The sequence below is a fragment of the Trichechus manatus genome, unplaced genomic scaffold, assembly GCF_000243295.1.
Source record: "Trichechus manatus latirostris isolate Lorelei unplaced genomic scaffold, TriManLat1.0 scaffold00200, whole genome shotgun sequence".
Classification (NCBI taxonomy): Eukaryota; Metazoa; Chordata; class Mammalia; order Sirenia; family Trichechidae; genus Trichechus; species Trichechus manatus.
In genome coordinates, this window is record NW_004444136.1 from 541,351 (window position 1) to 566,039 (window position 24,689).

A 24,689-nucleotide genomic window follows, 5' to 3' on the forward strand; every position below is an offset into this window, starting at 1 on the left:
TGGAATAAAGAAATTCATAGATCAAATGAAAATGAAAACACATCCTACCAGAACCTTTGGGACACAGCAAAAGCAGTGCTCACAGGTCAGTTTATAGCAATAAATGCACACATCCAAAAAGAAGAAAGGGCCAAAATCAAAATATTAACCATACAACTCGAACAAGTAGGAAGAGAGCAGCAAAAAAAGCCCTCGGGCACCAAAAGAAAGCAAATAATAAAAACTAGAGCAGAATTAAATGAAATAGAAAAACAATTGAAAGAGTTAACAAGACCAAAAGCTGGCTCTCTGAAAAGATCAACAAAATCAATAAACCATTGGCCATGCCGACAAAAGAAAAACAGGAGAGGAGGCAAATAACCCGGATAGGAAATGACATGGGTGCTATCGCAACAGACTCAACTGAAATTGAAAGAATCATAACATAAAACTATGAAAAACTGTACTCTAACAACTTTGAAAACCTAGAGGAAATGGGCAAATTTCTAGAAACTCACTACCTACCTAAACTAGCACAAACGGAGGTAGAACAACTAAATAAACTCGTAACAAAAGAAGAGATTGAAAAGATAATTAAAAATCTCCCAACAAAAGAAAGCCCTGACCTGGACAGTTTCACTGGAGAATTCTACCAAACTTTCAGAGAAGAGTTAACACCACTGCTACTGAAGGTATTTCAGAGCATAGAAAAGGATGGAATACTCCCAAACTCATTCTTTGAAGCCAGCATAACCCTGATACCAAAACCAGGTCAAGACACCACAAAAAAAGAAAATTACACACCAATATCCCTCATGAACATTGACACAAAAATCCTCAACAAAATTCTAGCCAATAGAATTCAACAAAATACCAAAAAAATAATTCATCATGATCAAGTGGGATTTACACCAGGTATGCAGGGATGGTTCAACATTAGAAAAACAATCAGTGTAATCTATCATATTAATAAAACAAAAGAATCACATGATCTTATCAATTGATACAGAAAAGGCATCTGACAAAGACCAATACCCATTCATGATAAAAACTCTCAACAAAGTAGTAATAGAAGGGAAATTCCTCAACATAATAAAGGGTATTTATACAAAGCCAACAGACAACATCAACCTAAATGGAGAGAGTCTGAAAGCATTCCCCTTGAGAATGGAAACCAGACAAGGATGCCCTTTATCACCACTTTAACTGAACATTGTTCTGGAAGTCCTAGCCAGAGCAATTAGGCTAGAAAAGAAATAAAACGCATCCAAATGGGTAGGGAAGAAGTCAAAGTATCTCTATTTGCAGACAATATGATCTTATACACAGAAAACCCCAAAGAATCCACAAGAAAATTACTGGAACTAATAGAGGATTTCAGCAAAGTATCAGGATATAAGATAAACAAACAAAAATCAGTTGGATTCCTCTACACCAACAAAGAGAACTTCCAAGAGGAAATCACCAAATCGATACCATTTATAATAGCCCCCAAGAAGACAAAACACTTAGAAATAAATCTAACAGGAGACGTAAAATACCTGTACAATGAAAACTACGAGACGCTACTGCAAGAAAACAAAAGAGACCCGCATAAGTGTAAAACCACAGCTTGCTCATGGACAGGAAGACTAAGCACTGTGAAAATGTCAGTTCTACCCAAAACGATCTACAGATACAGTGCAATCCTGATCCAAATTCTGATGGCATTTTTTAATGAGATGGAGAAACAAATCACCAACTTCATATGGAAAGGGAAGAGGTTCCAGATAAGTAAAGCATTACTGAAGAAAAAGAACAAAGCAGGAGGCCTCACACTACCTAATTTTAGAATCTATTATACCGGCATGGTAGTCAAAACAGCCTGGTACCGGTACAACAACAGATACATAGACCAACGGAACAGAATTGAGAATCCAGACATAAATTCATCCACCTAAGAGCAGCTGATATTTGACAAAGGCCCAAAGTCTGTTTGGGGAAAAGACAGTCTCTTTAACAAATGGTGCTGGCATAACTGGATATGCATCGGCAAAAAACTGAAACAAGACCCATACCTCACACCATGCACAAAAACTAACTCCAAATGGGTCAAAGACTTAAATATAAAATCTAAAACAATAAATATCATGGAAGAAAAAATAGGGACAATGCTAGGAGCCATAACACATGGCATAAAAAGAATGCGAACCATAGGTAAAAATGCACAAGCACCAGAAGAGAAACTAGATAACTGGGATCTCCTAAAAATCAAACACTTATGCTCATCAAAAGACTTCATCAAAAGAGTAAAAAGACAACCTACAGACTGGGAAAAAATTTTTGGCTACAACAAACCTGACCACCGTCTAATCTCTAAAATTTACAAGATACTGCAAAATCTCAACAAAAAGACAATCCAATCAAAAAATGGACAAAGGATGTGAACAGGCACTTCGCCAAAGAAGACATTCAGGCAGCTAACAGACACATGAAGTAATGCTCACGATCATTAGCCATTAGAGAAATGCAAATTAAAACTACAATGAGATACCATTTCACCCCAACAAGGCTAACATTCATCCAAAAAACACAAAATAATAAATGCTGGCGAGGTTGTGGAGAGACTGGAACACTTATACACTGTTGGTGGGAATGTAAAATGGTACAACCACTTTGGAAATCAATTTGGCACTTCCTTAAAAAGCTAGAAATATAAGTATCATACCTTACAGCAATCCCACTCCTTGGAGTATATGCTAGAGAAATAAGAGCCATCACACGAACAGATGTATGCACACCCATGTTCACTGAAGGTCTGTTCACGATAGCAAAAAGTTGGAAACAACCTAGGTGCCCACCAACAGACGAACGGACAAACAATTTATGTTATATTCACAAAATGGAATACTACACAACAAGAAAAAACAATGATGAATCCGTGAAACACCTTATAACATGGAGGAATCTGGAAGGCTTTATGCTGAGTGAATTTAGTCAGTCACAAAAGGACAAATATTGTACAAGACCACTATTATAAGAACTCAAGAAAAGGTTTAAACACAGAAGAAAACATTCTTTGATGGTTACGAGGGTGGGGAGGGAGGGAGAGGATTATTCACTAATTAGATAGTAGAGAAGAATTATCTTAGGTAAAGGGAGGGACAACACACACTACAGGGGAAGTCAGCACAACTGGATTAAACCAAAGCTAAGAAGTTTCCTGAATACAATCAAACACTTCAAGGGACTGAGTAGCAGAGGCGGGGGTCTGAGGACAATGGTTTCAGGGGACATCTAGGTCAACTGGCATAATAAACTTTATTAAGAAAATGTTCTGCATCCTACTTTGGTGAGTGGCGTCTGGGGTCTTAAAAGCTAGCAAGCGGCCATCTAAGATGCATCAATTCGTCCAACCCCCCTGGAGGAAAGCAGAATGAAGAACACCAAAGTCAGAAGTAAAGTATTAGCCCAAGAGACAGAAAGGGCCACATAAACTGGAGACTCCATCAGCTGGAGACCAGAAGAACTAGATGGTGCCCAGCTACCACCAATGACCGCCCTAACAGGGAACACAACAGAGAGTCCCTAATGGAGCAGGAGAAAAGTGGGGTACAGAACTCAAATTCTAGTGAAAAGACCAGACATAATGGTCTGAGACTGGAGGAACCCCAGAAAGTATGGCCCCTGGAGTCTTTGTCAGCCTAGAACTAAAACCATTCCCGAGGCCAACTCTTCAGTCAAAGATTAGACTGGACTATGGGATATAAAATGATACTCGTGAAGAGTGTGCTTCTTAGCTCAAGTAGATACATGAGACTAAATGGTCAGCTCCTGTGCAGAACAAAGATGAGAAGGCACAGAGAGTCAGGAGCTGGCTGAATGGACAAGGGAAATCAGAAGTGGAAAGGAGGAGTGTGCTGTCACAGTACAGGGAGACCAACTAGGGTTACGCAACAATGTACGCATAAATTTTTGTATGAGAGACTAACCTGAACTGCAAACTTTCACTTAAAGTAAAACAATTTAAAAAAAAAAAAGTGTTCTACTCCACCTTGTCAACCTGGTAGAATTCTACTTATCCTGTAAGATATCATCAATCATCAATTCCTCTCTGAAGCCTTCTCTCAAATGTGTATCAAACACATGAAAAAGGAAAAAGTCTATAAAAAAGTTCTGTTGTGGAGTTGGCATTAACTCACTTGTGAGACATTCCTAGTCTAATATTTGATCTAAACACAACGATCTATAAACACTCACCCAGCAGAAAAGGCAGCCAAAGGAGTAATTGATTATTAGTGTTCAAGATGCAAGTTTAGTAGATATGTGTATACAAACGAAGGCTAAAACTATCAAGAATAGATAAGAATGGATAATGTTACCAAGGGAGACCCTACAGTGGAGAAAAAGAAGAGGACCAGTGGAGGAACTTCATAAGCCAATTAAATCAAACTTAGACCAAGGAGGACAGAGTCTTCTAGGTAATTAAGAAGCAAGAGAAAAAAACGACATAGTTATTACTGTAAGAGGAAACAGCAGAAAATTATACAGCTCTAGCTTGGGCAATCGTCACTGCGGTGGCAGCTGATGCTTTGAGCCTAAATGAAATCAACAAAAACAGCATGTATCTGGGGACCAGCAGATTCCTGGTAAAACAAGAAAACTGAGGTTAAAAAACCAGAACCAAAATGAGCCAAAAATCTACAATCATCTGATATAACCTAGAATTTTAAAAAGGAAAAAAAATCATCCAAAACTATTTCCAGGAGGGCCACATAATCAAGTAAGATAAGTGTAGAGAAACATCCACTGTATTTAAAAATATGGAGATCTTTGGTGATCTCAGCAATGGCAATTTCAGAGAAGTAGTGAAAACAGAAGTGAAGAAGCAGTGAAGCCTGAATTAGAGGTAAGAGAGTAGAGACAGGTGAATGCAAACTTCCAAGAGGCTTAGGTGTGAGTTAGGATGGGAGAGACTTGAGTATATGCCAAGGAAAAATAACAAGTATGACATTAAAAGTGGGTATATTAAGACTTTATAACCTTGGAGCCTTACATCGGAATGGAAAACAAACAGTAAGTCTTTCTTTAAAAACAAAAAACTTGCATGAAAACCACAATATATAAAAGTATCCTTTAAAACCTTGGGCTACAAAGGTGGCACATCTTTGGAAACAAGTTTCCCATTCCTGGCCTGGGTATCAACAATCAGAAGATGACAGCAATGACTCCTTCCACATTGGGAATAATGACAAGTTGGTGCACCTTTAAGGTGTTATTACTGGTAGAAGAAGTGCTGAAGTTTTACTCATTTCTGCTACTGTGCCTTGGAAAGAGCTGGTTCTTTCTCTTATCCAGAAATAACCAGTTTATCAAAAAGAGCTTCTTTCCACCACCCTTGACATTGGACCATGACTTTAAGAAACTACCTTTCTAGGGTAATTCCTCAAAAGCCTTCCAACAGCCCATCGTGGCTCAGTAGCAAGTGACTGGGGTTGGGAACTACATGTTAATTTTTCATGTCTTTTCACCTAGGCTCTTCTAGAAAACAGAGACCCCAGTTTCTATTTTTGTTTTATTCTCCGTATATCTCCTATGGTTAGTTCTCATAATCATTTGCTTAAGTGGAAAAAAGTTTAAGGAGAGCATTTACTCTACACATACCACAAAGAACGTTCTTCCAATTTGTCTTTGAAAATTCAATAGTATGAATAACGATGTCATTAGCCTTATGCTGTTTTCAAAAGTATCTGTTGCTTACCTATTCTTTTTCCTGCTGCTGCATTATTTCCACTTATTCCAATACCACGGGCTGACTACAATTAAAACACAAAACATGTATAGAGGTGAGTCAACGGAGACTAGAAAAAGAGATTACCAAATAAGAAATCCGTATATTTTATTACCAAAATGTGATCATTTAAAATTATTTAATCTGTTTAATTAACTTGGAACCTGATTCTGACATCTAGCAATATTGTGCTTATTTATCTTTAAGAGAATAAAAATTGATGGCTCAAATAAAAGTTGTTATTTGGGAAAAATATTAATAAAAATCTTTAGCATTTAGAAATAGAATGACAAATTGTTTAATGAAATTATTTCCAAATTACAGTTCTCAATTTAGGACTAAAATATTATTTAAAATTCAACTGTTAAAAAATCTAGTCTATACACTGGATAAACATTTGAAGAGAAACTTATAAAAATGAAAAAATTCAACCCTTGACCTCCTTATTTATAGAAACAAAAAAGAACTTTAAATATGCTGAATCAATACAATGATAACTAGTGAAGCATGTTGAAAAGCAAATACTTACTAGAAAAAAATCTGTAGGCTCTAACTCGGGGGAGCTTTTCCTAAGGCTTTCTTCCTGAAAATGCTGGAGGTCTGTAGATAGCCCAATTCCAGAAGCTCGAAGCCTGCCTGCCCCACATGTACTCTGTAAACTGTCTCTGCTTGCACTCCGGGCCAGCGAAGCAAGAAAACCTATATTATTTACACAACCAACAGGCTCTTTGGAAGCTTTGTTAGCCATTTCTGTAATATCCCGAGCCTCAACTTTAGAAATAATATCAGATCTTTTTCCAGGTGAATCAACTTTAACACCTCGAAAGTGAGTAGTCCTAGAGAAAGAAGAATCAGTTATATTTCGAACATCTAATGAATGGAGTACATTCTGTGAAGCAGAAGATTGGAGGTTCCCAGACTCAAAACATTTGGACTGTCTCTGTGGTTTCATCAGAGAATTATGTAGTGACATTTGTGCAGAACAGCGAAGAGGTGACAAGAGTCTATTCTTGTGAGCACTTAATTCACAGTGGTTTAGAACTGCAGTCTGTACTGATTCATCACTCAACACTCCTGCAACATGTTTAAGGTGCTGTTCTGGAGCTATCAGCCCTTTATCACAGAACTCTGGATTTACCTTTCGTATGCCTTCTAAGCCACTGCTCTGTTCATCAGAATTTCCTTCTGTTAATGAAGCAAATGAACCCACTTTAGGTAGAAGGGATTCTTTAGTAACACACTGGTCTGTAGTTGGAAATAAGACAGTGTCATCCTCATTATTAGGTGGCAAGCTTCCCGAAAAGTGTTCTGTTCGCCTAGACAGGGATGACCCAAGATGGAGAATAGAATCAGTAAGCTCTTTGTCATTTTTGAACTCCACATGAGACATCTGAGGTGGTAGTTTGATGCTACTATTAGAATGAGACAGTGTGTTACTCTCCCAGTTATCATCTTCCTTAAGAAAATCACTAGTGATAGATGATATGGGTCTATCAGCAGGAAGCAGAGTCACCAAACTTGAAAGTGCATTCTTTGAAGTTTCAGGTAGATATGCATTTCCAGGAGAAGGTAAGCAAGACTGCCCAATGTGGGGGAGAACCCTCAACAATCTATGGCGAGCTGCTGCCGTGGAACCACTAGAAGGTCGAGGAGTTATAGGTGGACGAGGTTTTACCTTGACAGCTTTCTTAGGCTAAAAGAAAAGAGTGAATATGTAATTCCTTTACATAGTCATTTTCTCTACCCATTAAAAAGAAGAATTAATTAAGAAAGAAAATGTTACTTACCATATTAGCATTGTGATACCTCAATTTAAAATGTTTTAAAAAATTAAAACCTTAAGCTTACGATTGAGAGCAATTTTACTATCTTCCTTATTGAGTCTCATTTTCCAAGAATGTTAAAGATAAATAATTTTTTTGTTTTCCTCACTAGAAATTATCTGTTAGTTTTACTGAGAACAAAACTGATTATCTTAGGTATGACATTGCAAACCTATTTTAAATCCTTAAAAATACTTCCCGTAGGATGAATAAGTGTATAGGTAGGTAAGTGTTCAGAAAAGAGTTAACAGGCCTAAACTGCTATCCTTGAAAAGGCTTGCTTGCAAAGTTGGCCCTTGGCTGGCTTCTGGGAACTTGGATTTTGGGAAGGTTTTGATCACCCTAACTGCTGAGAGTGACTCACTGTGCTAGACTATTTGTACAAACGACGTGGTTAATGCTGAACACCTGCTCTCCTTCTGGGAGTCTAGATGTTGGTATGTGCTTGGCAGAGAATGCCTATCTGACCAGCCTCCAACACAAACCCTAGATAGTAACAGGCTGCCCTGGTAGACAACATTTCACATGTTGCCACAACTCATGAATGGAGGAATTAAGCATATCCTGTGCAACTCCACTGGGATAGGACTCTTGGAAGATTGTGCCTGGTTTCCTTTGGACTTTGTTCCATAAGTCTTTTCCCTTGGCTGATTTTTCTTGGTATCCTTCTGCTGTAATAAATCTTAGCCATGAGTATGATTATATGCTAGTCCTGTGAGAACTCCAGTGAACCATCAAATCCAGCGGTGGTCCTGGGGGCCCCAGCACAGCAGGTTTTAATAAAGGTATCAAAAATTAATCATATTATGGATAAAACTGAGAAGCCTTAGCTCTTGAAAACAACCAGAATAATAACCAGCAGGTATCAGTGTAGGATGGGACAGCCGATGACAAACCGACACTCCCAGCTAGAACAGTGAGAAAAGCCGGACAATTCAGTGCACAGCTACCAAGGTAGGGAGAACTAGAGGAGCTAAGAATCCCAAGAGGAGAAAACCATGGAGAGATGAGCTGACCGCTTTTATCCTTGGGCCATTGTCTTGCCGACATGAAATTCTATACCCAACAAAAATATTCTTCAAACATGAAGGTAATGGCTTCTGGGTTACCAGAGATTAATGGCAGTTGCCTAAATCTGAATTTCTTCATGCATCCTCCAAAAAACCATACAAATCAACAAAGAAAGCAAAGAAAATCACCCATAACCCATGCCTTCAGTAAATCCAGGAGCAAACTTTGAAGTTTCACAAAAACTTCAAATTACCTGAAAGTGGGAAAACACCCAAATCTAGCAGACTCAACTACTAAGCCTATGCCTGTAGTGAGAGACAGGAGTGTGGAGGCCCCAAAAGAGAAAATCCCACTTGATTATGAAAATACTGAAAAGAGATCTAAGATCTAGGACCTCAAACATGGGCTATTAGGAAATCAAAAGAAAGTGACTTGAAACTATTCAGGACCTGAGGAAGTAAGTTTAGGAAGGCACCACTTCTTGGGAGAAAAAGGGACAAGCTGGAAGATGTTACCTCTTGGGCACTTGATAGTGAAGGCAGAGAGTTAAGAGGGGAAAGTAAGGGTCCGAGAGAAACAAAAGGGAATCACAAAATCAGAAGGCATACCAACCTCTGTCCCCTCAAAAAGGATGCCATCAATTTAAACAAATGCATTTCACTATACCAACAGAAGAGGGTGCTTTTGAAGTAAGAAACTTACTTTAGTGCCCAATATCTTCACTTTTGTCTACATACAACTCTCAATGCTTGTTCAAGTAAACTGAAAGAAAGAAAAAAAAACCCAGAAAATAAACAGAAAAAGGCAGAACAAATCCACACAAAGCCACTATAAAAAGAAAACAGCATCACAACACTCCAACCTGAATTAAATATACTTAAGTTAGTATTTTCAGATATTTAAAAAAATCTTATCAAGTAAGAAACACAAAAACTCAAGAAACAAATGGATAAAAAATAGATATGAAATGAGACCTGACAAAACCCAGAAAATAATCTAAAGGAAACAACTAAATCATTTTAGAATCGAAGACTAAATCACAAGGTACCCAAGAGAGACTAAGCTCCTAGGAGTATTTAATAAAGGATAATGAGGAAAGGCAAGAAAAGAGCCAAGAGAATGAAAATAAAATAAAGAATTAAAAAGGATAAGAGAGGAAGTGGCTGTATAGAAGACAAAGAAGATCCAACATATATATAAAGGGAAGTCCCTAAAAAAGAAAATAAACCAATTAATATATAAACTATAATACAGAAAAACATCCTGAAACAACAGAAAACTTGAATCTTCATATTGAAAAGGCTCAAGTGTAAAATGAAAATTGACCTGAATGGTTAACTCCAAAATATACCCTCATAAAACCATTAGACTTAAAAGAGGCAAAACAAACAAACAAAATCCTCACATCCTCCAGACAAAAGATCAAGTCATTTACAAACTAAATAAAATCAGACTGGCAATTAGATTTCTCAATGACAATATAAAAAGCAAGAAATAGCTGAGCAATATTTTAAAGAAACTCAAAGAAAAGAAGTGTGAACCAATGATTTTATATCCAGTCAAACTTTCCTTAAGTGTCAAGGCTAAAGAAAAAATTTTGAACATGCAATAACTAGGAAGTACTGTATTTACAAAACTTTCTTGTGGCGTTTACTAGACATGAGCTTCTTCTAACCAAAAAATATGGAGAAACTTCAGTAAAAAGGCCGATGGTATGTATGGAATACACAGATAATTCTCATTATTTGCAGCAGTTATGTTCTATAAAGCTGTCACAAACACTGAGTTAACAAATATTGAACCATTAGTCCTAGGGTTTCCCCTAGGGTTAGGGTTAGGTTCCTGAGAGCCTCTGGTTACAACATTTTCATCAACTGACCAGTATATAACCTTGCTTTATGTGTGTTTCTGTTTAAAGACTTACTTAATACGTATTGGTGATTTGCTAATATTGAACTCACAGCAAACAGTACTATAACTTATGCCTGAAAGAAGCTTATCTCCATAAGGCACATTACAGCCTTCTTGCCTCTAGGAACACTAGACAGTACTTCAGCATTATGCTTGGAAGCCATTTTAAATAGTAAAACTACCAACAAAAAGTACAAAAATGCAAAAAACATGGCACTAAATAGATTGTGAAAGGACACTTTACAGCATTAGAGAAGAAAAAAAGAAGGCAGAGTGCTGCCTTGTTTGAACTCAACTGGGCACACACACACTGAGTAATTCAAATTTTCTGTCACTCTGCATGTCTGTAAAAAAATCTTTAAATATTGAAAACCATGAAAGTATCATGAGTACTGACTTTGAGGTTATAAATAAATTTTAGTGAGTAGGCAAATTTTGGGAGTCCTTGTGGGGCAGTAGTTAAGAGCTCAGCTGCTAACCAAAGGTTGGCAGTTTGAATCACAAGCAGCTCCTGGGAAACCCTATGGGGCAGTTGTAGTCTGTCCTATAGGGTCACTATGAGTCAGAATTGGATTGACAGTAACAGGTTTGGTTTTCGTTTAGGCAAATCTGCAAATACATAATTGCAAATAATGATGATCAACTATATTTCATTAAATATCTAAAACTATAATAGGGATGAGGACAAGGGAAGAAAATGATTTACAAATGTTACATTTTCTAAAAAAAAGTAGAAATAATGCAATTTTAAAAATGGAGGAAAAAGAAGGGAGAAAGGAGAAACTAAGTTTATTGATTGACAGTTAATAGGTGGGAGTCAAGAGACATCATTTAAAGTAGGCAACTAAAAGAGTAGAAGGTTAAGAAAGAAAAGGTGTACCAAGGACATGACCTACACAACACAATCAGTAAAATCTATCTTATAGATATGTACATCTTATAGCTATTTATCAAACTTTATCCCAACAATAGAGAATAAAACACCTTCTCAAGCACACAGAGAACATTCACAAAAAGTAATATTAGATCTCAAAAAATCAAACTCTAAAAAGTAGAAATAAAAACAACACTCTTGTCTCTAAGCAATAAAACTAGAAATTAAAAATAAGTGAAAAAATAAAGTCTCTCTCACTAGATATTTTGCAAATTCTATTAAACAACTCTCGGACAAAAAGGAATATATCAATTAAAACTGCAAAATTTCTTTTAAAAAATTAATAACGAAAATACTACAAATTGACATTATGTGCCTCCTCATATGTTGCGTTGACAATACTACCTCATCATCTATGTAGTATTTCTGCCAAAAATGTTTGATCTGCATCTACTCTACTTAAGAGGAAACAATTAGGGAAAGCCAAGTTGAGGGATGTTCTGCAAAACAACTTGCCTACACTCTTCAAAAATATCTGACATGGATGTCCAAATATGCTAAGAAACAGTTTGTATAAAAGGAGACTAAGAAAACATTACAACTAAATGCAATGCTTGATTTTTTATTGGATCGCAGATTTAAAAAAAAAAAAGTTACCAATGACATTATTAAGACATTGAGAAATGTGAATATAGATGACATAATGTGTACCAATGATAAATTATATGTTCATGATAACTGTATTGTGATTATATAGGAGAAGTACTTGTTACTAGGAGGTACTTGCTGAAGTATTTAGGGGGAAGCATCATGATGTCTGCAACTAACTCCCAAACGGATTAGGAAAAACATAGGGAGAGCAAATGTGGGAAAATGTAACACTTGGTGAATACAGGTAAAGTGTGTGTGGGTATTCAGTTCACTACACTAGTCTTAGAACATTTCTGAAGAACTGAACATGATTCAAAATAAAAAAATAAAATATATGTTCTCAGACAAACACTGAGAGAATTCACTGCCAGGAACCCTAAATAATAAAGAAATAATTCAGAGATAAGCAAAATGATCCTTGACAGAAATACATAAAGAAAGAATAAAAAGGAACAGAAAAGGTAAAAATGTGGGTAAATAGAATAATAACTGAATATTAGCAATACTAAACAATTTCAGGGATTCAAAACATATATAAAACTAAAATCCATGATGATAATGACACAAATCCTGTTTGGGAGATGTAAATGGAGTTAGTGTTCTAAGATTCTGGCATTAACAAAGAAGTGGCAAAAATCATTTTCATTAGACTGTAATAAGTAAAGGATGAACATTGCAATTTCTAGGCAAATCACATTAAAAAACCAGTATAAGGATGTATAACTAACAAATTAATGAAGGACAAAACAATTGAATAATAAAAGACTAGATAAAACTCAAAAAAAGGAGAGAAAAAACAGGTGGTTAACAGAAAACAAATATTAAGATGGTAGATAAAAATCTGAATATATCAGTAATTACATTAAATGTGAGTGGAATAAAAGACTAAGCTTGTCAGTTTAGGTTAAAAATAAATAAAACTCAACTATGTGCTGCTTACAAGAGACATACCTTAAGTATAAGAACACAGAGATAGGGGCAGAGCTAAGATGGTGGACTAGTCAGATGCATTAAGCCTTCCCTCTGCAACAAAGACCCAAAAACACAAGTAAAACAGGTACAGACATCAGTCCTGGAACCCTGAACCTTAAATGAAGGGATAAAGTATTAGATCGGAAGCCACTGAGAAGAAACTGATAGAAAATGGTGAATACAGAATGGAGGTTCCCAGCTAGCCAGTGTTGACACGGCGTGGCCATCTTGAAATAAAGCCAACAACCCCGTACAAAGAATGCAAAAAGATATCTTCATGGAATTCCTAATAGGAGATAGAGGTACGGTGCACTCACACCCAGAGCTAAGTAAGACCATGTTTGCTGGCTGCAGCACAAGGAAGTACCAAGACACTCACACGCACTAACCACAGGAGCACGGTCCTACAACCCCCACCATCTGGTGAATAGTGGCAAACAGCCCCAACCCGGCAGCCCTGACTGCCGGGGACCAATATATGAACCCACCCTATTACTCTTCACCTAGCCCCACCTGCCCCTCCCTCCTGCCTCTCTCCTCTGCTCAGCCACCTGCCGTGGCCCAGAGTGGAACTAGCCCAGGCCCTAAAGCCCTCTGTGCCAGCTCTGGCCCCAACCCACTGAGTGATGAGGCCCTGGTGGAACTGGCCCAGGCACCAGAAACCTCCCCACTGACTCCAGCCCCACCCCGCTGTATGCTATAGCCACCATGGCCCTGAGGGAAACCAGCCTAGCGCCCAGTCCCCTGCCCATGGACTCTGGCACCGCCATGCTGCACGCCATGTCCAAGTGGAACTAGCATGTCCCCAGCCCCCAGCTCGCCAACATAGGCCCTGCCTAATGTGTGCTACATCCCTGAACAGAACTGGCCCAGACCTCAGCCCTGGGCCCCAGGCCTGATTACCACCACAGACAAACAACCCATCCCCACCCATCCACTCCCCCCACTGGACCTGCCCGCTGCACCATAGCTGAGTGACCAGCTATGCCCAGCCAGACAACGTGGTGAGAACTATTGTGCCCACAGACAAGCAAAAAACAAAGCTCACCCAGCCCGCTCACCCAGACATAATCAAACAAAACAAAAAACCAGAAGGAAACAAAGAAACCTACAATTAATAAAGAAAATAATACCTAAATGTTTTAGTAACAGCATACAGTATCAAGACATATACAAAAAACAGGACAAGATGGCTCCAGTAAGTGACCAAAATATACCACCAAATGGCCTTCTGGAAGAAAAAAAGGCACTGAAACTACCTGATAGGGAACTCAAAAGTCTAATATTCAGGGCTCTCCAAGAGATCAGAAAAGAGATCAAGGAAAACACAGACAAAACTTAGGAAAAAAATTTAAAAATCATGGAAAACACAGATAAAACCAATCAAAATATAGCCAAAACCAAGGAAAACACAGACAAAACAATGGAATAATTCAGAAGAATAATACAAGAACAAAATTTCAAAACAATAAACAATTTAGTAATCATATAAAAACAGCAATTAGAAATCCAAAACATAAACAACAAAATTTCAGAAATGGACAACACAATAGAAGGTTTTAGGAGCAAATTTGAAAAAATGGAAGAGCAAATCAGTGAAATTGAAGACAAATCCATGTATGTCACTTTGTTTAAGGAAAAATTAAAGAATGAAGAAAATCTAAAAAGTATATGGGATATAATCAAGAGCGAAAATCTGCACGTGGTCAGAGCTGCAGAATGGGGAAGAAAATGGAAAACACATAAAGGATCATTGAAGATTTGCTGACAGAAAATCCTCCCTAATATCATGAAAGATGAAAAGCTGACCATCCAAGAAGCTCAAAAAATAGCATATAAGATAGATCCCAAAAGAAAGACACCAAGACATATCAAATCATGCTCTCCAAAACCAAAGACAAAGAAAGAATTCTGAGAGCAGCTCAAGAAAAATGAAAAGTCACATACAAAGAGGAAACAATAAAACTAGGCTCTGATTACTCGACAGAAACTGTGCAGGCAAGAAGGCAAAGGGATGACATATATAAAACCTTGAAAGAAAAAAGAAATTGCCAACCAAGAATAATATATCCTGCAAAACTCTCTCTGACATACGATGGAGAAATTCGGACATTTCCAGATAAAAAGAAATTAACGGAATTTGTAAAAACCAAACTTACAAGAATTATTAAAGAGAGTCCTTCAGTTATAGAAACCAACAACATCATAAAACAACTTGAATCTAGGACACAGACCATTATCAGCCAGATACTGAGCTAGGTAATGAACTCTCAAGGATAAAACAAAACTAAAATATTAAAACAAGGAACCAGAGATGTCAGTCTGTAAATGACAACAGCATCAGAACAATAAAAGGGGGAACAGATGGTGTAGGTATAGAACTTTCAAACAGAGAAGTCAAGATGATATCAAGTAATAAAAGATTGGTTCAAACTTAAGAAGATAAGGGAAAATTTCAAGGTAACCACAAAGAAACAAACCTACTCATCAGAATAAAGAAGAAAAACATAAAGTCTCACTAACACAAAATCTACAATAACAAAAGGAAAAAAAAAATTCCACAAACAAAAGGAACCTAGCACAGGAAAGTAAGAGTAACAGAGAAACCCTCAGCACCACAATAGACCACATCTTAGAGCACAAAGGAACCCTCAACCAAATCCAAAACATCAAGATAATACAAAGCACCTTCTCTGATCACAATGCCATAAAAGTAGAAATTAATAGCAGGAAGAGTATGGAAAAAAATCAAATACATGGAAGGTGAATAACACCTTGATTAAAAACCACCGGGTAATAGAAGAAATCAAAGATGGAATCAAACAATTTCTAGAATCAAAAAAGAATGAAAACACATCGGACCAAAACCTATAGGGCACAGCTAAGGCAGTGCTCAGAGGTCAATTTGTAGCATTAGGCACACACATCAAAAAAGAGGGACAAAATAAAAATGTTAGTCCTACAACTCAAACAAATAGAAAGAGAACAGCAAAAGAAGCTCTCAGCCACCAGAAGAAAGGAAGTAATAAAGACCAGAGCAGAAATAAATGAAATAGAGAACAGTAAAACAGTAGAAAGAATCAACAAAACCAGAAGTTGGTTCTTGAAAGGATCAACAAATTCGAGAAACCATTGGCCAAACTGCCAAAAAACAAAAAAGGAAAGGAATGAGATGGGGGACATTACAACAGACCCAACTGAAATAAAAAGGATCATAATAGAGTACTATGAAAAACTGTACTTCAATAAATTTGAAAACTTAGAGGAAACAGACAAATTTCTAGAAACACACTACCTCTCTACTAAACTAACACAAACTAAGGTAGAAAATCTGAACAAACCCATAACAAAAGAAGAGATTGAAAAGGTAACAAAAAAAATCCCAACATAAAAGTCCTGGAGAATTCTAACAAACATTCAGAGAAGGGCTCGCACCAATACTACTTAAACTGCTTCAGAATATAAAAAAAGAACCAATATTCTGAATTCATTCCATGAAGACAAAATAAACCTGATACCAAAACCAGGCAAAGATGCCACCAAAAAAGAAAATTACAGAACAATATCTTTCATAAATATAGATGCAAACATTCTCAACAAAATTCTAGCCAATAGAATTCAGCATCATATCAAAAAAAAAAAAAAACAAAACACCATGACCAAGTGGGATTTATACCATGTATGCAAGGTTGGTTCAACATTAGAAAATCAATCAACGTTATTCATTACATAAATGAAACAGAAAAAAAGAATCACATGATCATCTCTATAGAGGCAGAAAAGGCATTTGATAAAGGCCAACACCCATTCCTGATAAAAACTCTCAAAATAGGAATAGAAGGGAAATTCCTCAATATAATAAATGGCATCTATACAAAACTAACAGCCAACATCATTCTCAATGGAGAGAGGCTGAAAACATTCCCCCTTGAAATGGGAACAAGACAAGGATGTCCTTTATTTCCACTCCTATTTAAAATTGTGCTGGAAGCCCTAGTTAGAGTAATAAGGCAAGAAAAAGAAATAAAGGGCATCCAAATTGGTAAGGAAAAATAAAACTAGTCTTATTCACAGATGATATGATACTATACATAGAGAACCCTAAAGACTCCACAAGAAAACTGCTGGAACTAATAGAAATATTTATCAGAGTAGAAGGACAAAAGGTCAACATACAAAAATCAGTTGCATTCATATACATCAATGCAGAGAACTACAAAAATGAAAATCAGGAAAGCAATACCATTTATAATAGGCCCTAAAAAAAATACTAGACAGGCCGATAAAACAAAACGAGACTAAAGGGGCACACTAGCCCAGGGGCAATGACTAGAAGACAGGAGGGGACAGGAAAGGTGGTAATGGGGAGCCCAAGGACGAGAAGGGAGAGTGCTGACATGTTATGAGGTTGGTAACCAATGTCACAAAACAATATGTGTACTAATTGTTTAATGAGAAGTTAGCTTGTTATGTAAATTTTCATCTAAAGTACAATAATAAAAAAAATAATAAAAGGAAAAAAAAAAGGTAGGCATGTAAATCAATGGAACAGAATGAAGAGTCCAGGAAAAGCCCTCTCATTTACAGTCAACTGATTTTGAACAAGGGTGCTGAGACCATTTGATGGGCAAAGAAAGGTCGTTTCAACAAATGGTAATAGCACAACTGGATTGTAAAAAAAAAGAAAAGTTGTATACCTACCTCACGCCACATAAAAATTAACTCAAAATGGATAAAATACCTAAATGTAAGAGCTAAAACTATAAAACTCTTAGAAGAAAACATGAGTGTAAATCTTTGTGACTTTGAATTGGACAATGTTTTTAGCTATGACACCAAAAGCACAAATACCAAAAAAAGAAAAAAGTAGATAAATTAGTCCTCATCAAAATTAAAAACTTTTGTGCTGCAAAGGACACCATCCACAAAGGAAAAAGTCAACACAAAGAATACAATAAAACATTTTAGCAGTGTATAAATTAGTTATAAATAAATAAATGTTAGTAAGCAATTACTAGGTGCCATGCCATATACACAATGAGGAGTAGAACAGATATGGTCCCTGCCTTTATGGAGCTAAATACTATAACTGATAAGGAAATGGATCCAGAATATAAAAAGAACTCTTACAATTCAATAATAAGACAAATAACTCAGTTTAAAAATGGGCAAAGGATGTGAACAGACATTTCTCTAAAGAAGATATACAAATCGCCAAATTATAAGGATCAGCGCAAAGCTGGTTCCTATGAGGCAGAGGTTAAAGATGTTTCAAATATCCAACTTTTCCAAGCTGTTATACCATACCATTCCATCATCTGTAACATCAACTACTCCCTCTCCCCTTGGTACTCTCCCTCCTGTCTCTGGGTTCCCTAACTCGCTGCAATGTCTCACGGAACTCATGAACCATATAAAGGAAATTGCTCACATGGTTGTGGAGGCTGGCAAGTGTCTAATTCACGGGTCAGGTGTAGGCTTCTCCCAATTCTCATGGCTGCAGGGGCTGATGAACCCAAACTGGCAGTTCAGACCACAGGCTGCTGGCTCACAAGGCTGAAGAAGCTGGCGAATCAGGTCACATGATATGTCCTTGGCCCAAGGGGCTGTGGAGGCCAGCGGAGAATCAGCAGGTCAGTCAGCAAGCTTCTGGCTCAAGGCCCAAGAACCGAAGGTCAACTGATAACAAACCAGATATGGGGTCCCGATGCAGAGAAAGCCTCGCCAGGACACACACATACATCCTAGATGCAGGCCACAGGCCAGGGAAGGGCATAACTTTAGTACGGGTGGGACTTGAGTCATGTCCTCCTGCAAGGCTGCGACCCAAAACATATCCTACACCAGTCCTGCCTCATCAACATGTAGAGGTCAGGATCCATAACACATAAAATGGAAGACAACCACACAATATTGGGAATCATGGCCTAGCCAAAACACATAACCCCAACCATCACAGGTTCCATATACCTTATTTTCATAGTCTCACTCAATCATTGTGAATGAGTCACAAAGACCATGGCTAGAAGGGCCATATTAAGTAATTTATTGAATCGCAGATGCTCAATATAACTAGCCATGAGGGAAATGGAAATAAAATAAAATACTTAGGAATAAATCTAACCAGGGATGTAAAAGACTTATACAAAGAAACCTACAAAACATAACTGCAAGAAACCAAGAGATCTACATAAACAGAAGAACATACCATGCTCATGGATAGGCAGACTCAACTTTGTGAAAATGTCAGTTCTACCCAAAGCAATCTACAAATACAACACAATCTCGATCCAAATACTAACCGCATTCTCTAACAAGATGGAAAAACTAATCATTAACTTTATATGGAAAGGAAAATGGCTCCTGGTAAGTAAAGCATTACTGAAGAAGAGGAACAAAGTAGGAGGCTTCACACTACCTGACCTTAGAATCTACTATACAGCTGCAGTAGTCAAAACAGCCTGGTACTGGTATAATGACAGGCACATTGACCAATGGAACAGAATCAAGAACCCAGATGTAAATCCATCTATCTACAGCCACCTGATCTTTGACAAAGGCCAAAAGTCCATTAATAGGGGAAAAGAGTCTTTTTAACAAATGGTGCCGACAAAACTGGATGTCCATATACGAATAAATGAAACAGGATCCACACCTCACACCATACACAAAAACTAATTCAAAAGGGATCAAATACCTAAACATAAAACCAAAAACTATAAAGATCATGGGAGAAAAAATAGGGTCAACAACAGGGGCCCTAATATACGAAATAAATAGGATACAAACCATAAATAACAATACACAGACAACTGAAGATAAGCTAGGTATCTGCGATCTTCTAAAAATTAAACACTGACGCTTATCAAAAGACTTCACCAAGAGAGCAAAAACAGAACCTACACGCTGGGAAAAAAATTTGGGCTACGACATATCCAACAAAGGTCTAATCTCTAAAATCTCTAGGAAAATCCAATACCTCTACAACAACAACAAAAAAAATCATCCAATTTAAAAATGGGCAAAAGATATGAACAGGCACTTCACCAAAGAAGACATTCAGGTGGCTAACAGATATATGAGGAAATGCTTGTGATCAACAGCCATTAGAGAAATGCAAATCAAAACCATAACAAGGTATCATTGCACCCCAACACTACTGGCAGTAAAAAAAAAAAAAAAAAAAACCAGAAAATAATAAATGTTGGAGAGGTTTTGGGTAGACTAGAACTCTTATGCACTGCTGGTGGGAATACAAAATGGCACAACCATTTTGGAAAACAACATCGTGCTTCCTTAAAAAGCTTTTCCTTAAAAAGCTAGAAATAGAAATAGCATATAATCCAGAAACCCCCCTCCTAGGAATATATTCAATAGAAATAAGAGCCATCACATGAATAGACATATGCACACCCATGTTCACTGCAGGATTATTGACAATAGCAAAAAGAGACAATCTAATTGTCCATCAACAGATGAATAAACAAATTATGGTACATACACACAATGGAATACTATGCAATGACAAAGAACAATAATCAATCTGTGAAACACCTCACAACATGGGTGAATCAGGAGGACATTACATAAGTCAATCACAAAAGGACTGCAATGACAGCACTATTATAAAAACTCAAGAAAACATTTACACACAGAAAGAAACAATCTTTGAAGGTTACGAAGGAGGGGAGGGTTGGTGAGGGAAAAACGCTAACTAGATAGTAGGTAAGTGGTAACTTTGATGAAGGGTAAGACAGTACACAATACTGGGGAAGTTAGCACAACTTGACAAAGGCAAAGTCACAGAAGCTTCACAGACACATTCAAACTCCCTGAGGGATCGAGTTACTGGGCTGAGGGCTAGGAATCATGGTCTCAGGGGACATCTAGCTCAACTGGCATAACATAGTCTACAGAAAAAAATGTTAATCTGGAGTGCATTATGCTGAGTGAAATAAGTCAATCACAAAAGGACACACACTGTATGAGACCACTATTATAAAAACACATGAAAATGTTTCCACACAGAAAAAAACAATCCTTGACAGTTAGGAGTGAGAGGAGGGGTGGGGAACGAAAAACACTAACTAGATAATAGATAAGTGAATTCTTTCAAACATTTAAGAAAGAAATAACATGAGTAATATACAAATTGTTCTACAGAATAATTAAGAGGGAACACTTCCCAAATCATTTATGAGACCAGCATAAGCATGATAACAAAACACAATAAGGGCATTACAAGAAAGGAAAACCATAAACCAATTTCTCTCATGATCAAAAATCCTAAATAAAATATTCAAATTAAATCTAAAGATATAAAAAGGAAAATATGTAACAACAAAGTGGTTCATTCAAAAAAGGCAAGTCATTCAATATTTTTTAAAACATTATTCACCACATTATCATAATATTTTTATCTAGTACAAAATACTTTTTAAATTCCCTTTGGATTTCTTCTTTGACCCATGGGCTACTTAGAAGTGTGTTATTTTCAAATATTAGATTTTCTAAATATGTTTCTGTTATGAAATCTAATTTTATTCCATTGGTATCAGAGAGCATATTCTGTATAAGTTGAATTTTTTAAAACGTATTGGGACTTGTTTAATGACCCACAATATGATTTATCTTGGTATATATTTCCTCTACACTTGAAATAATGTGTCTGCTGCTGTTGTTCCATAATTCTATAAATGTCAATGTGGTCAAGAAGGTTGACAGTGTTGTTAAGGTCTTCTTATATCCTTTCTAATTTTCTGTGTATTTTTTGTATCAAGTTAAGAGCATGGGGGTGTTGAAACCTTTGATATAAGCATGGATTTGTTTATTTCTCTTAGCAGTTTTTGCTTCATGTATTTTAAAGTTCCGTTATCAGGTACCTAAATATTTGGGATTGTGAGAATAAGAGATGTATTTTTTTAAACAGTGCTGGATCAACTGTTCTCTATCTGGGGAGGATATTTTGACCCTACTTCACATTATACCAAAAAAAACAGGATTGTAAGTCTAAATAAGAAAAGTACAGTAATAAAGCTTTTGGAAGAAAAAAAAGGAGAATATCTTTAACATGTTGTGGTAGGAAAAGATTTCATTAAATGGTTATTTAAAAAAAGCACTAATCATAAGGAAAATATTATAATTTGAATATATTAAAATCATATATTTATCAAAAGGTACCATTAAGAGAGTAAGAGCAAGCCACAGAGTGTTAGAAGGTATCTGCAAGTCATATATCTGACAAAGAACTTGTACCTATTATACATACAAACGTCCACAAATCAATAAGCAAAAGGCATACAAACCAATAGGAAAATAAGCAAAAGACTTGAACAGGCACTTCAAAAGAGAAGATACCTAATACACAAATAAGCATATGAAAAGTTCAACATCATTCCTCATCAAAGAAATGTAAATTAAAACCACTACGCACTGGAGTTGCTGGGAAGATGGCAGCATAAACAGACCATCCTTCCAACTTTCTGCCACAAGTACAAAAAAAAAAAAACAAGAAAATAGTGCTCAGCCTTGAGTGACTCTGAATTGGGGACTAAAGGACAGCAGTGGGGAACCACAGACAGGCAAGAATCAATGAATCAACAAATTGTGTACAGTAGGAAAATAGCTTCACTCATTGTCCCTGCCCCCCAACCATGCGCTCTGCCAGATATTGTGAACTGCGGAAGCAACCACAGTAAAAAGCCTGCTTCTCTAACCAGCACATCTCCTCACTGTACAAAGAGACAAGACCTCAAGCTTCTGCTCTACAATCAGCAAGGCAGACCTCACCTGTGGCATGACGGCAGCTCCTCCACCAAGAAACTGTCAGCTGCCAGGTTGCTACGAACTTTGGTCTCTATACATCTATAGAATAATGAAAAGAATGGAAGAATATAATACAACAACATTAAATATAATTAAAGACCTAAGGGAAAATGTAGACAAAATATAAAAAATATAAAATAAATAAGAAAAACAATGCATAAACAAAATGAAAATCTAAAAAGAGATAAAAGGAAACCAAGCAAAAATATTGCAACTGAAAGATATAATAACTGAAATGAGAACACAACGGAACGATGTAACAACAGATTTGATCAGGCAGAAGAAATAATCAATGAATCAGAGGATGAGAAAGTTAAAACTACGGAGTCTGAAAAGCAACCAGAATGAAGGCTCAAGAAGGATGAGCACAGTTTAATGAAATTATGGGACAACATCAAATGACCTAATACAGTCATCATGGGAATTTCAGAAGGAGATGAGAGAAAGCGACAGAAAGAATATTTGAAGAAATAATGGCAGAAAATGTCCCCAATTTGATGAAGGACATGAATCTACAAATCCAAACAGCTCAAAGAATTCCAACCAGTATAAAGCCAAAAAGATCTATACATCATAGACAGGCTCTCAAAAAGTAAAGATAAAGAAAGAATCCTGACAGCACTGAGAGAGAAGCAAACAGAAACATATAAAGGTTCCCCATTAAGATTAAGTGCCAAATTCTCCTCAGAAACACTAGGGCTAGAAGGCAATGGAAAGACATATTCAAAGTACTGAAAGAAAAATACTGTCAACCAAGAATACTATACCCAGTGAAACTGTCCTTCAAGAAAGAAGGTGAGGGAGGCAGGGCTAAGATGGAGTAGTCAGACACTTCCTGTGGTCCCTCTTACAACAAAGACTTGAAAAAACAAGTGAATCCATCATATGTGACAACCTAGGAGCCCTGAACATCAAACACAAAGCTGAGGAATCAGACTGAGCAGCGAGGGGAGGGAGAGACAGTTTGGAAGCAGCGAGGAGTTACCAGACCTGACCTGGCTGGTACCAGCACCCTGCAAGCCAGATCGGCTGGCACATGCGGTGAGGCAAGCTGTGGCACTTGGGATGGGTTTTCCACATCGGGAGAGACTGAGAGGAGGAGAGTCTGCTCAAGCCTCCAGAACCAGCGAGAAGCAGCGCTCAATCGGTGAAAGTAAGTACACGCATCTAACCTACAACGCGGATCAAAAAACCCTGCCCTTTGGGAAGTATCTCTCTTAAATTTATCTGCCCCTACCCGCTCTGCTCCGGGTCCCAGTCTGACGTCAATGATTGCTGTATTCCCTGGGCCGGGAGTAGGACCCGTCGAGCGACCTGAGCCATTCTCCCAGCTTTGGAGAAGGAACAAGTTAACAAACAGAAAAAAATAATCTGCCAGCTTCCCTAAACTGGGAACTCAGGGCAGGCACAGCCCCTTTGCCAAGGCACAGGCATTAAGGGGTCCACAGACTTTGAATGCCTTTCACCCCTCCATAGACCTGTGTGGGCCCATTTCAACGGCATAGGCCCTCATTACCACAGTACAACAGGCTATATACCTGAAGCCTCTTTTCAACTGTGTCAGCTATAAGGGAGAATGGCAGATACATGACATTTGACAATGCCCTGCCCATTAAGCAGAGTCTTCACCTATCCACATCAGGGGCCTGAGGACTGGTAGTTCCACCAACACCACCTAGCCACCAACGACGGGGGTCCAAGACTAAGTGGTGCCTCCCAGTCCTTACAGTCAACAGCAGTGGGTGCCCATAGTCTGGCTGCAAAACCCACTCACCTATGTGCTCTAGGGAACAGGGACATGCCTTCTACCCAGACACTAAGGGACAGCAGTCAGGCTTTGCTTTGATCAGTGCATGATCCTTTACTGCAGCCA

General features: G+C 37.5%; 1 protein-coding gene across 1 annotated transcript in view; it reads right to left on the reverse strand.

The window, feature by feature from the left end:
• ZFAND4 (zinc finger AN1-type containing 4) overlaps nucleotides 1–24,689 on the reverse strand; it is a 103,895-nt gene that overhangs the window by 9,077 nt on the left and 70,129 nt on the right. Inside the window, exons 7-8 of the mRNA XM_012558956.2 lie at nucleotides 6,279–7,442; nucleotides 5,720–5,774 (exon numbers count right to left, since the gene is read on the reverse strand). Coding sequence (XP_012414410.1) covers nucleotides 5,720–5,774; nucleotides 6,279–7,442 — 1,219 coding nt within the window. The remainder of the gene's footprint in view (nucleotides 1–5,719; nucleotides 5,775–6,278; nucleotides 7,443–24,689) is intronic.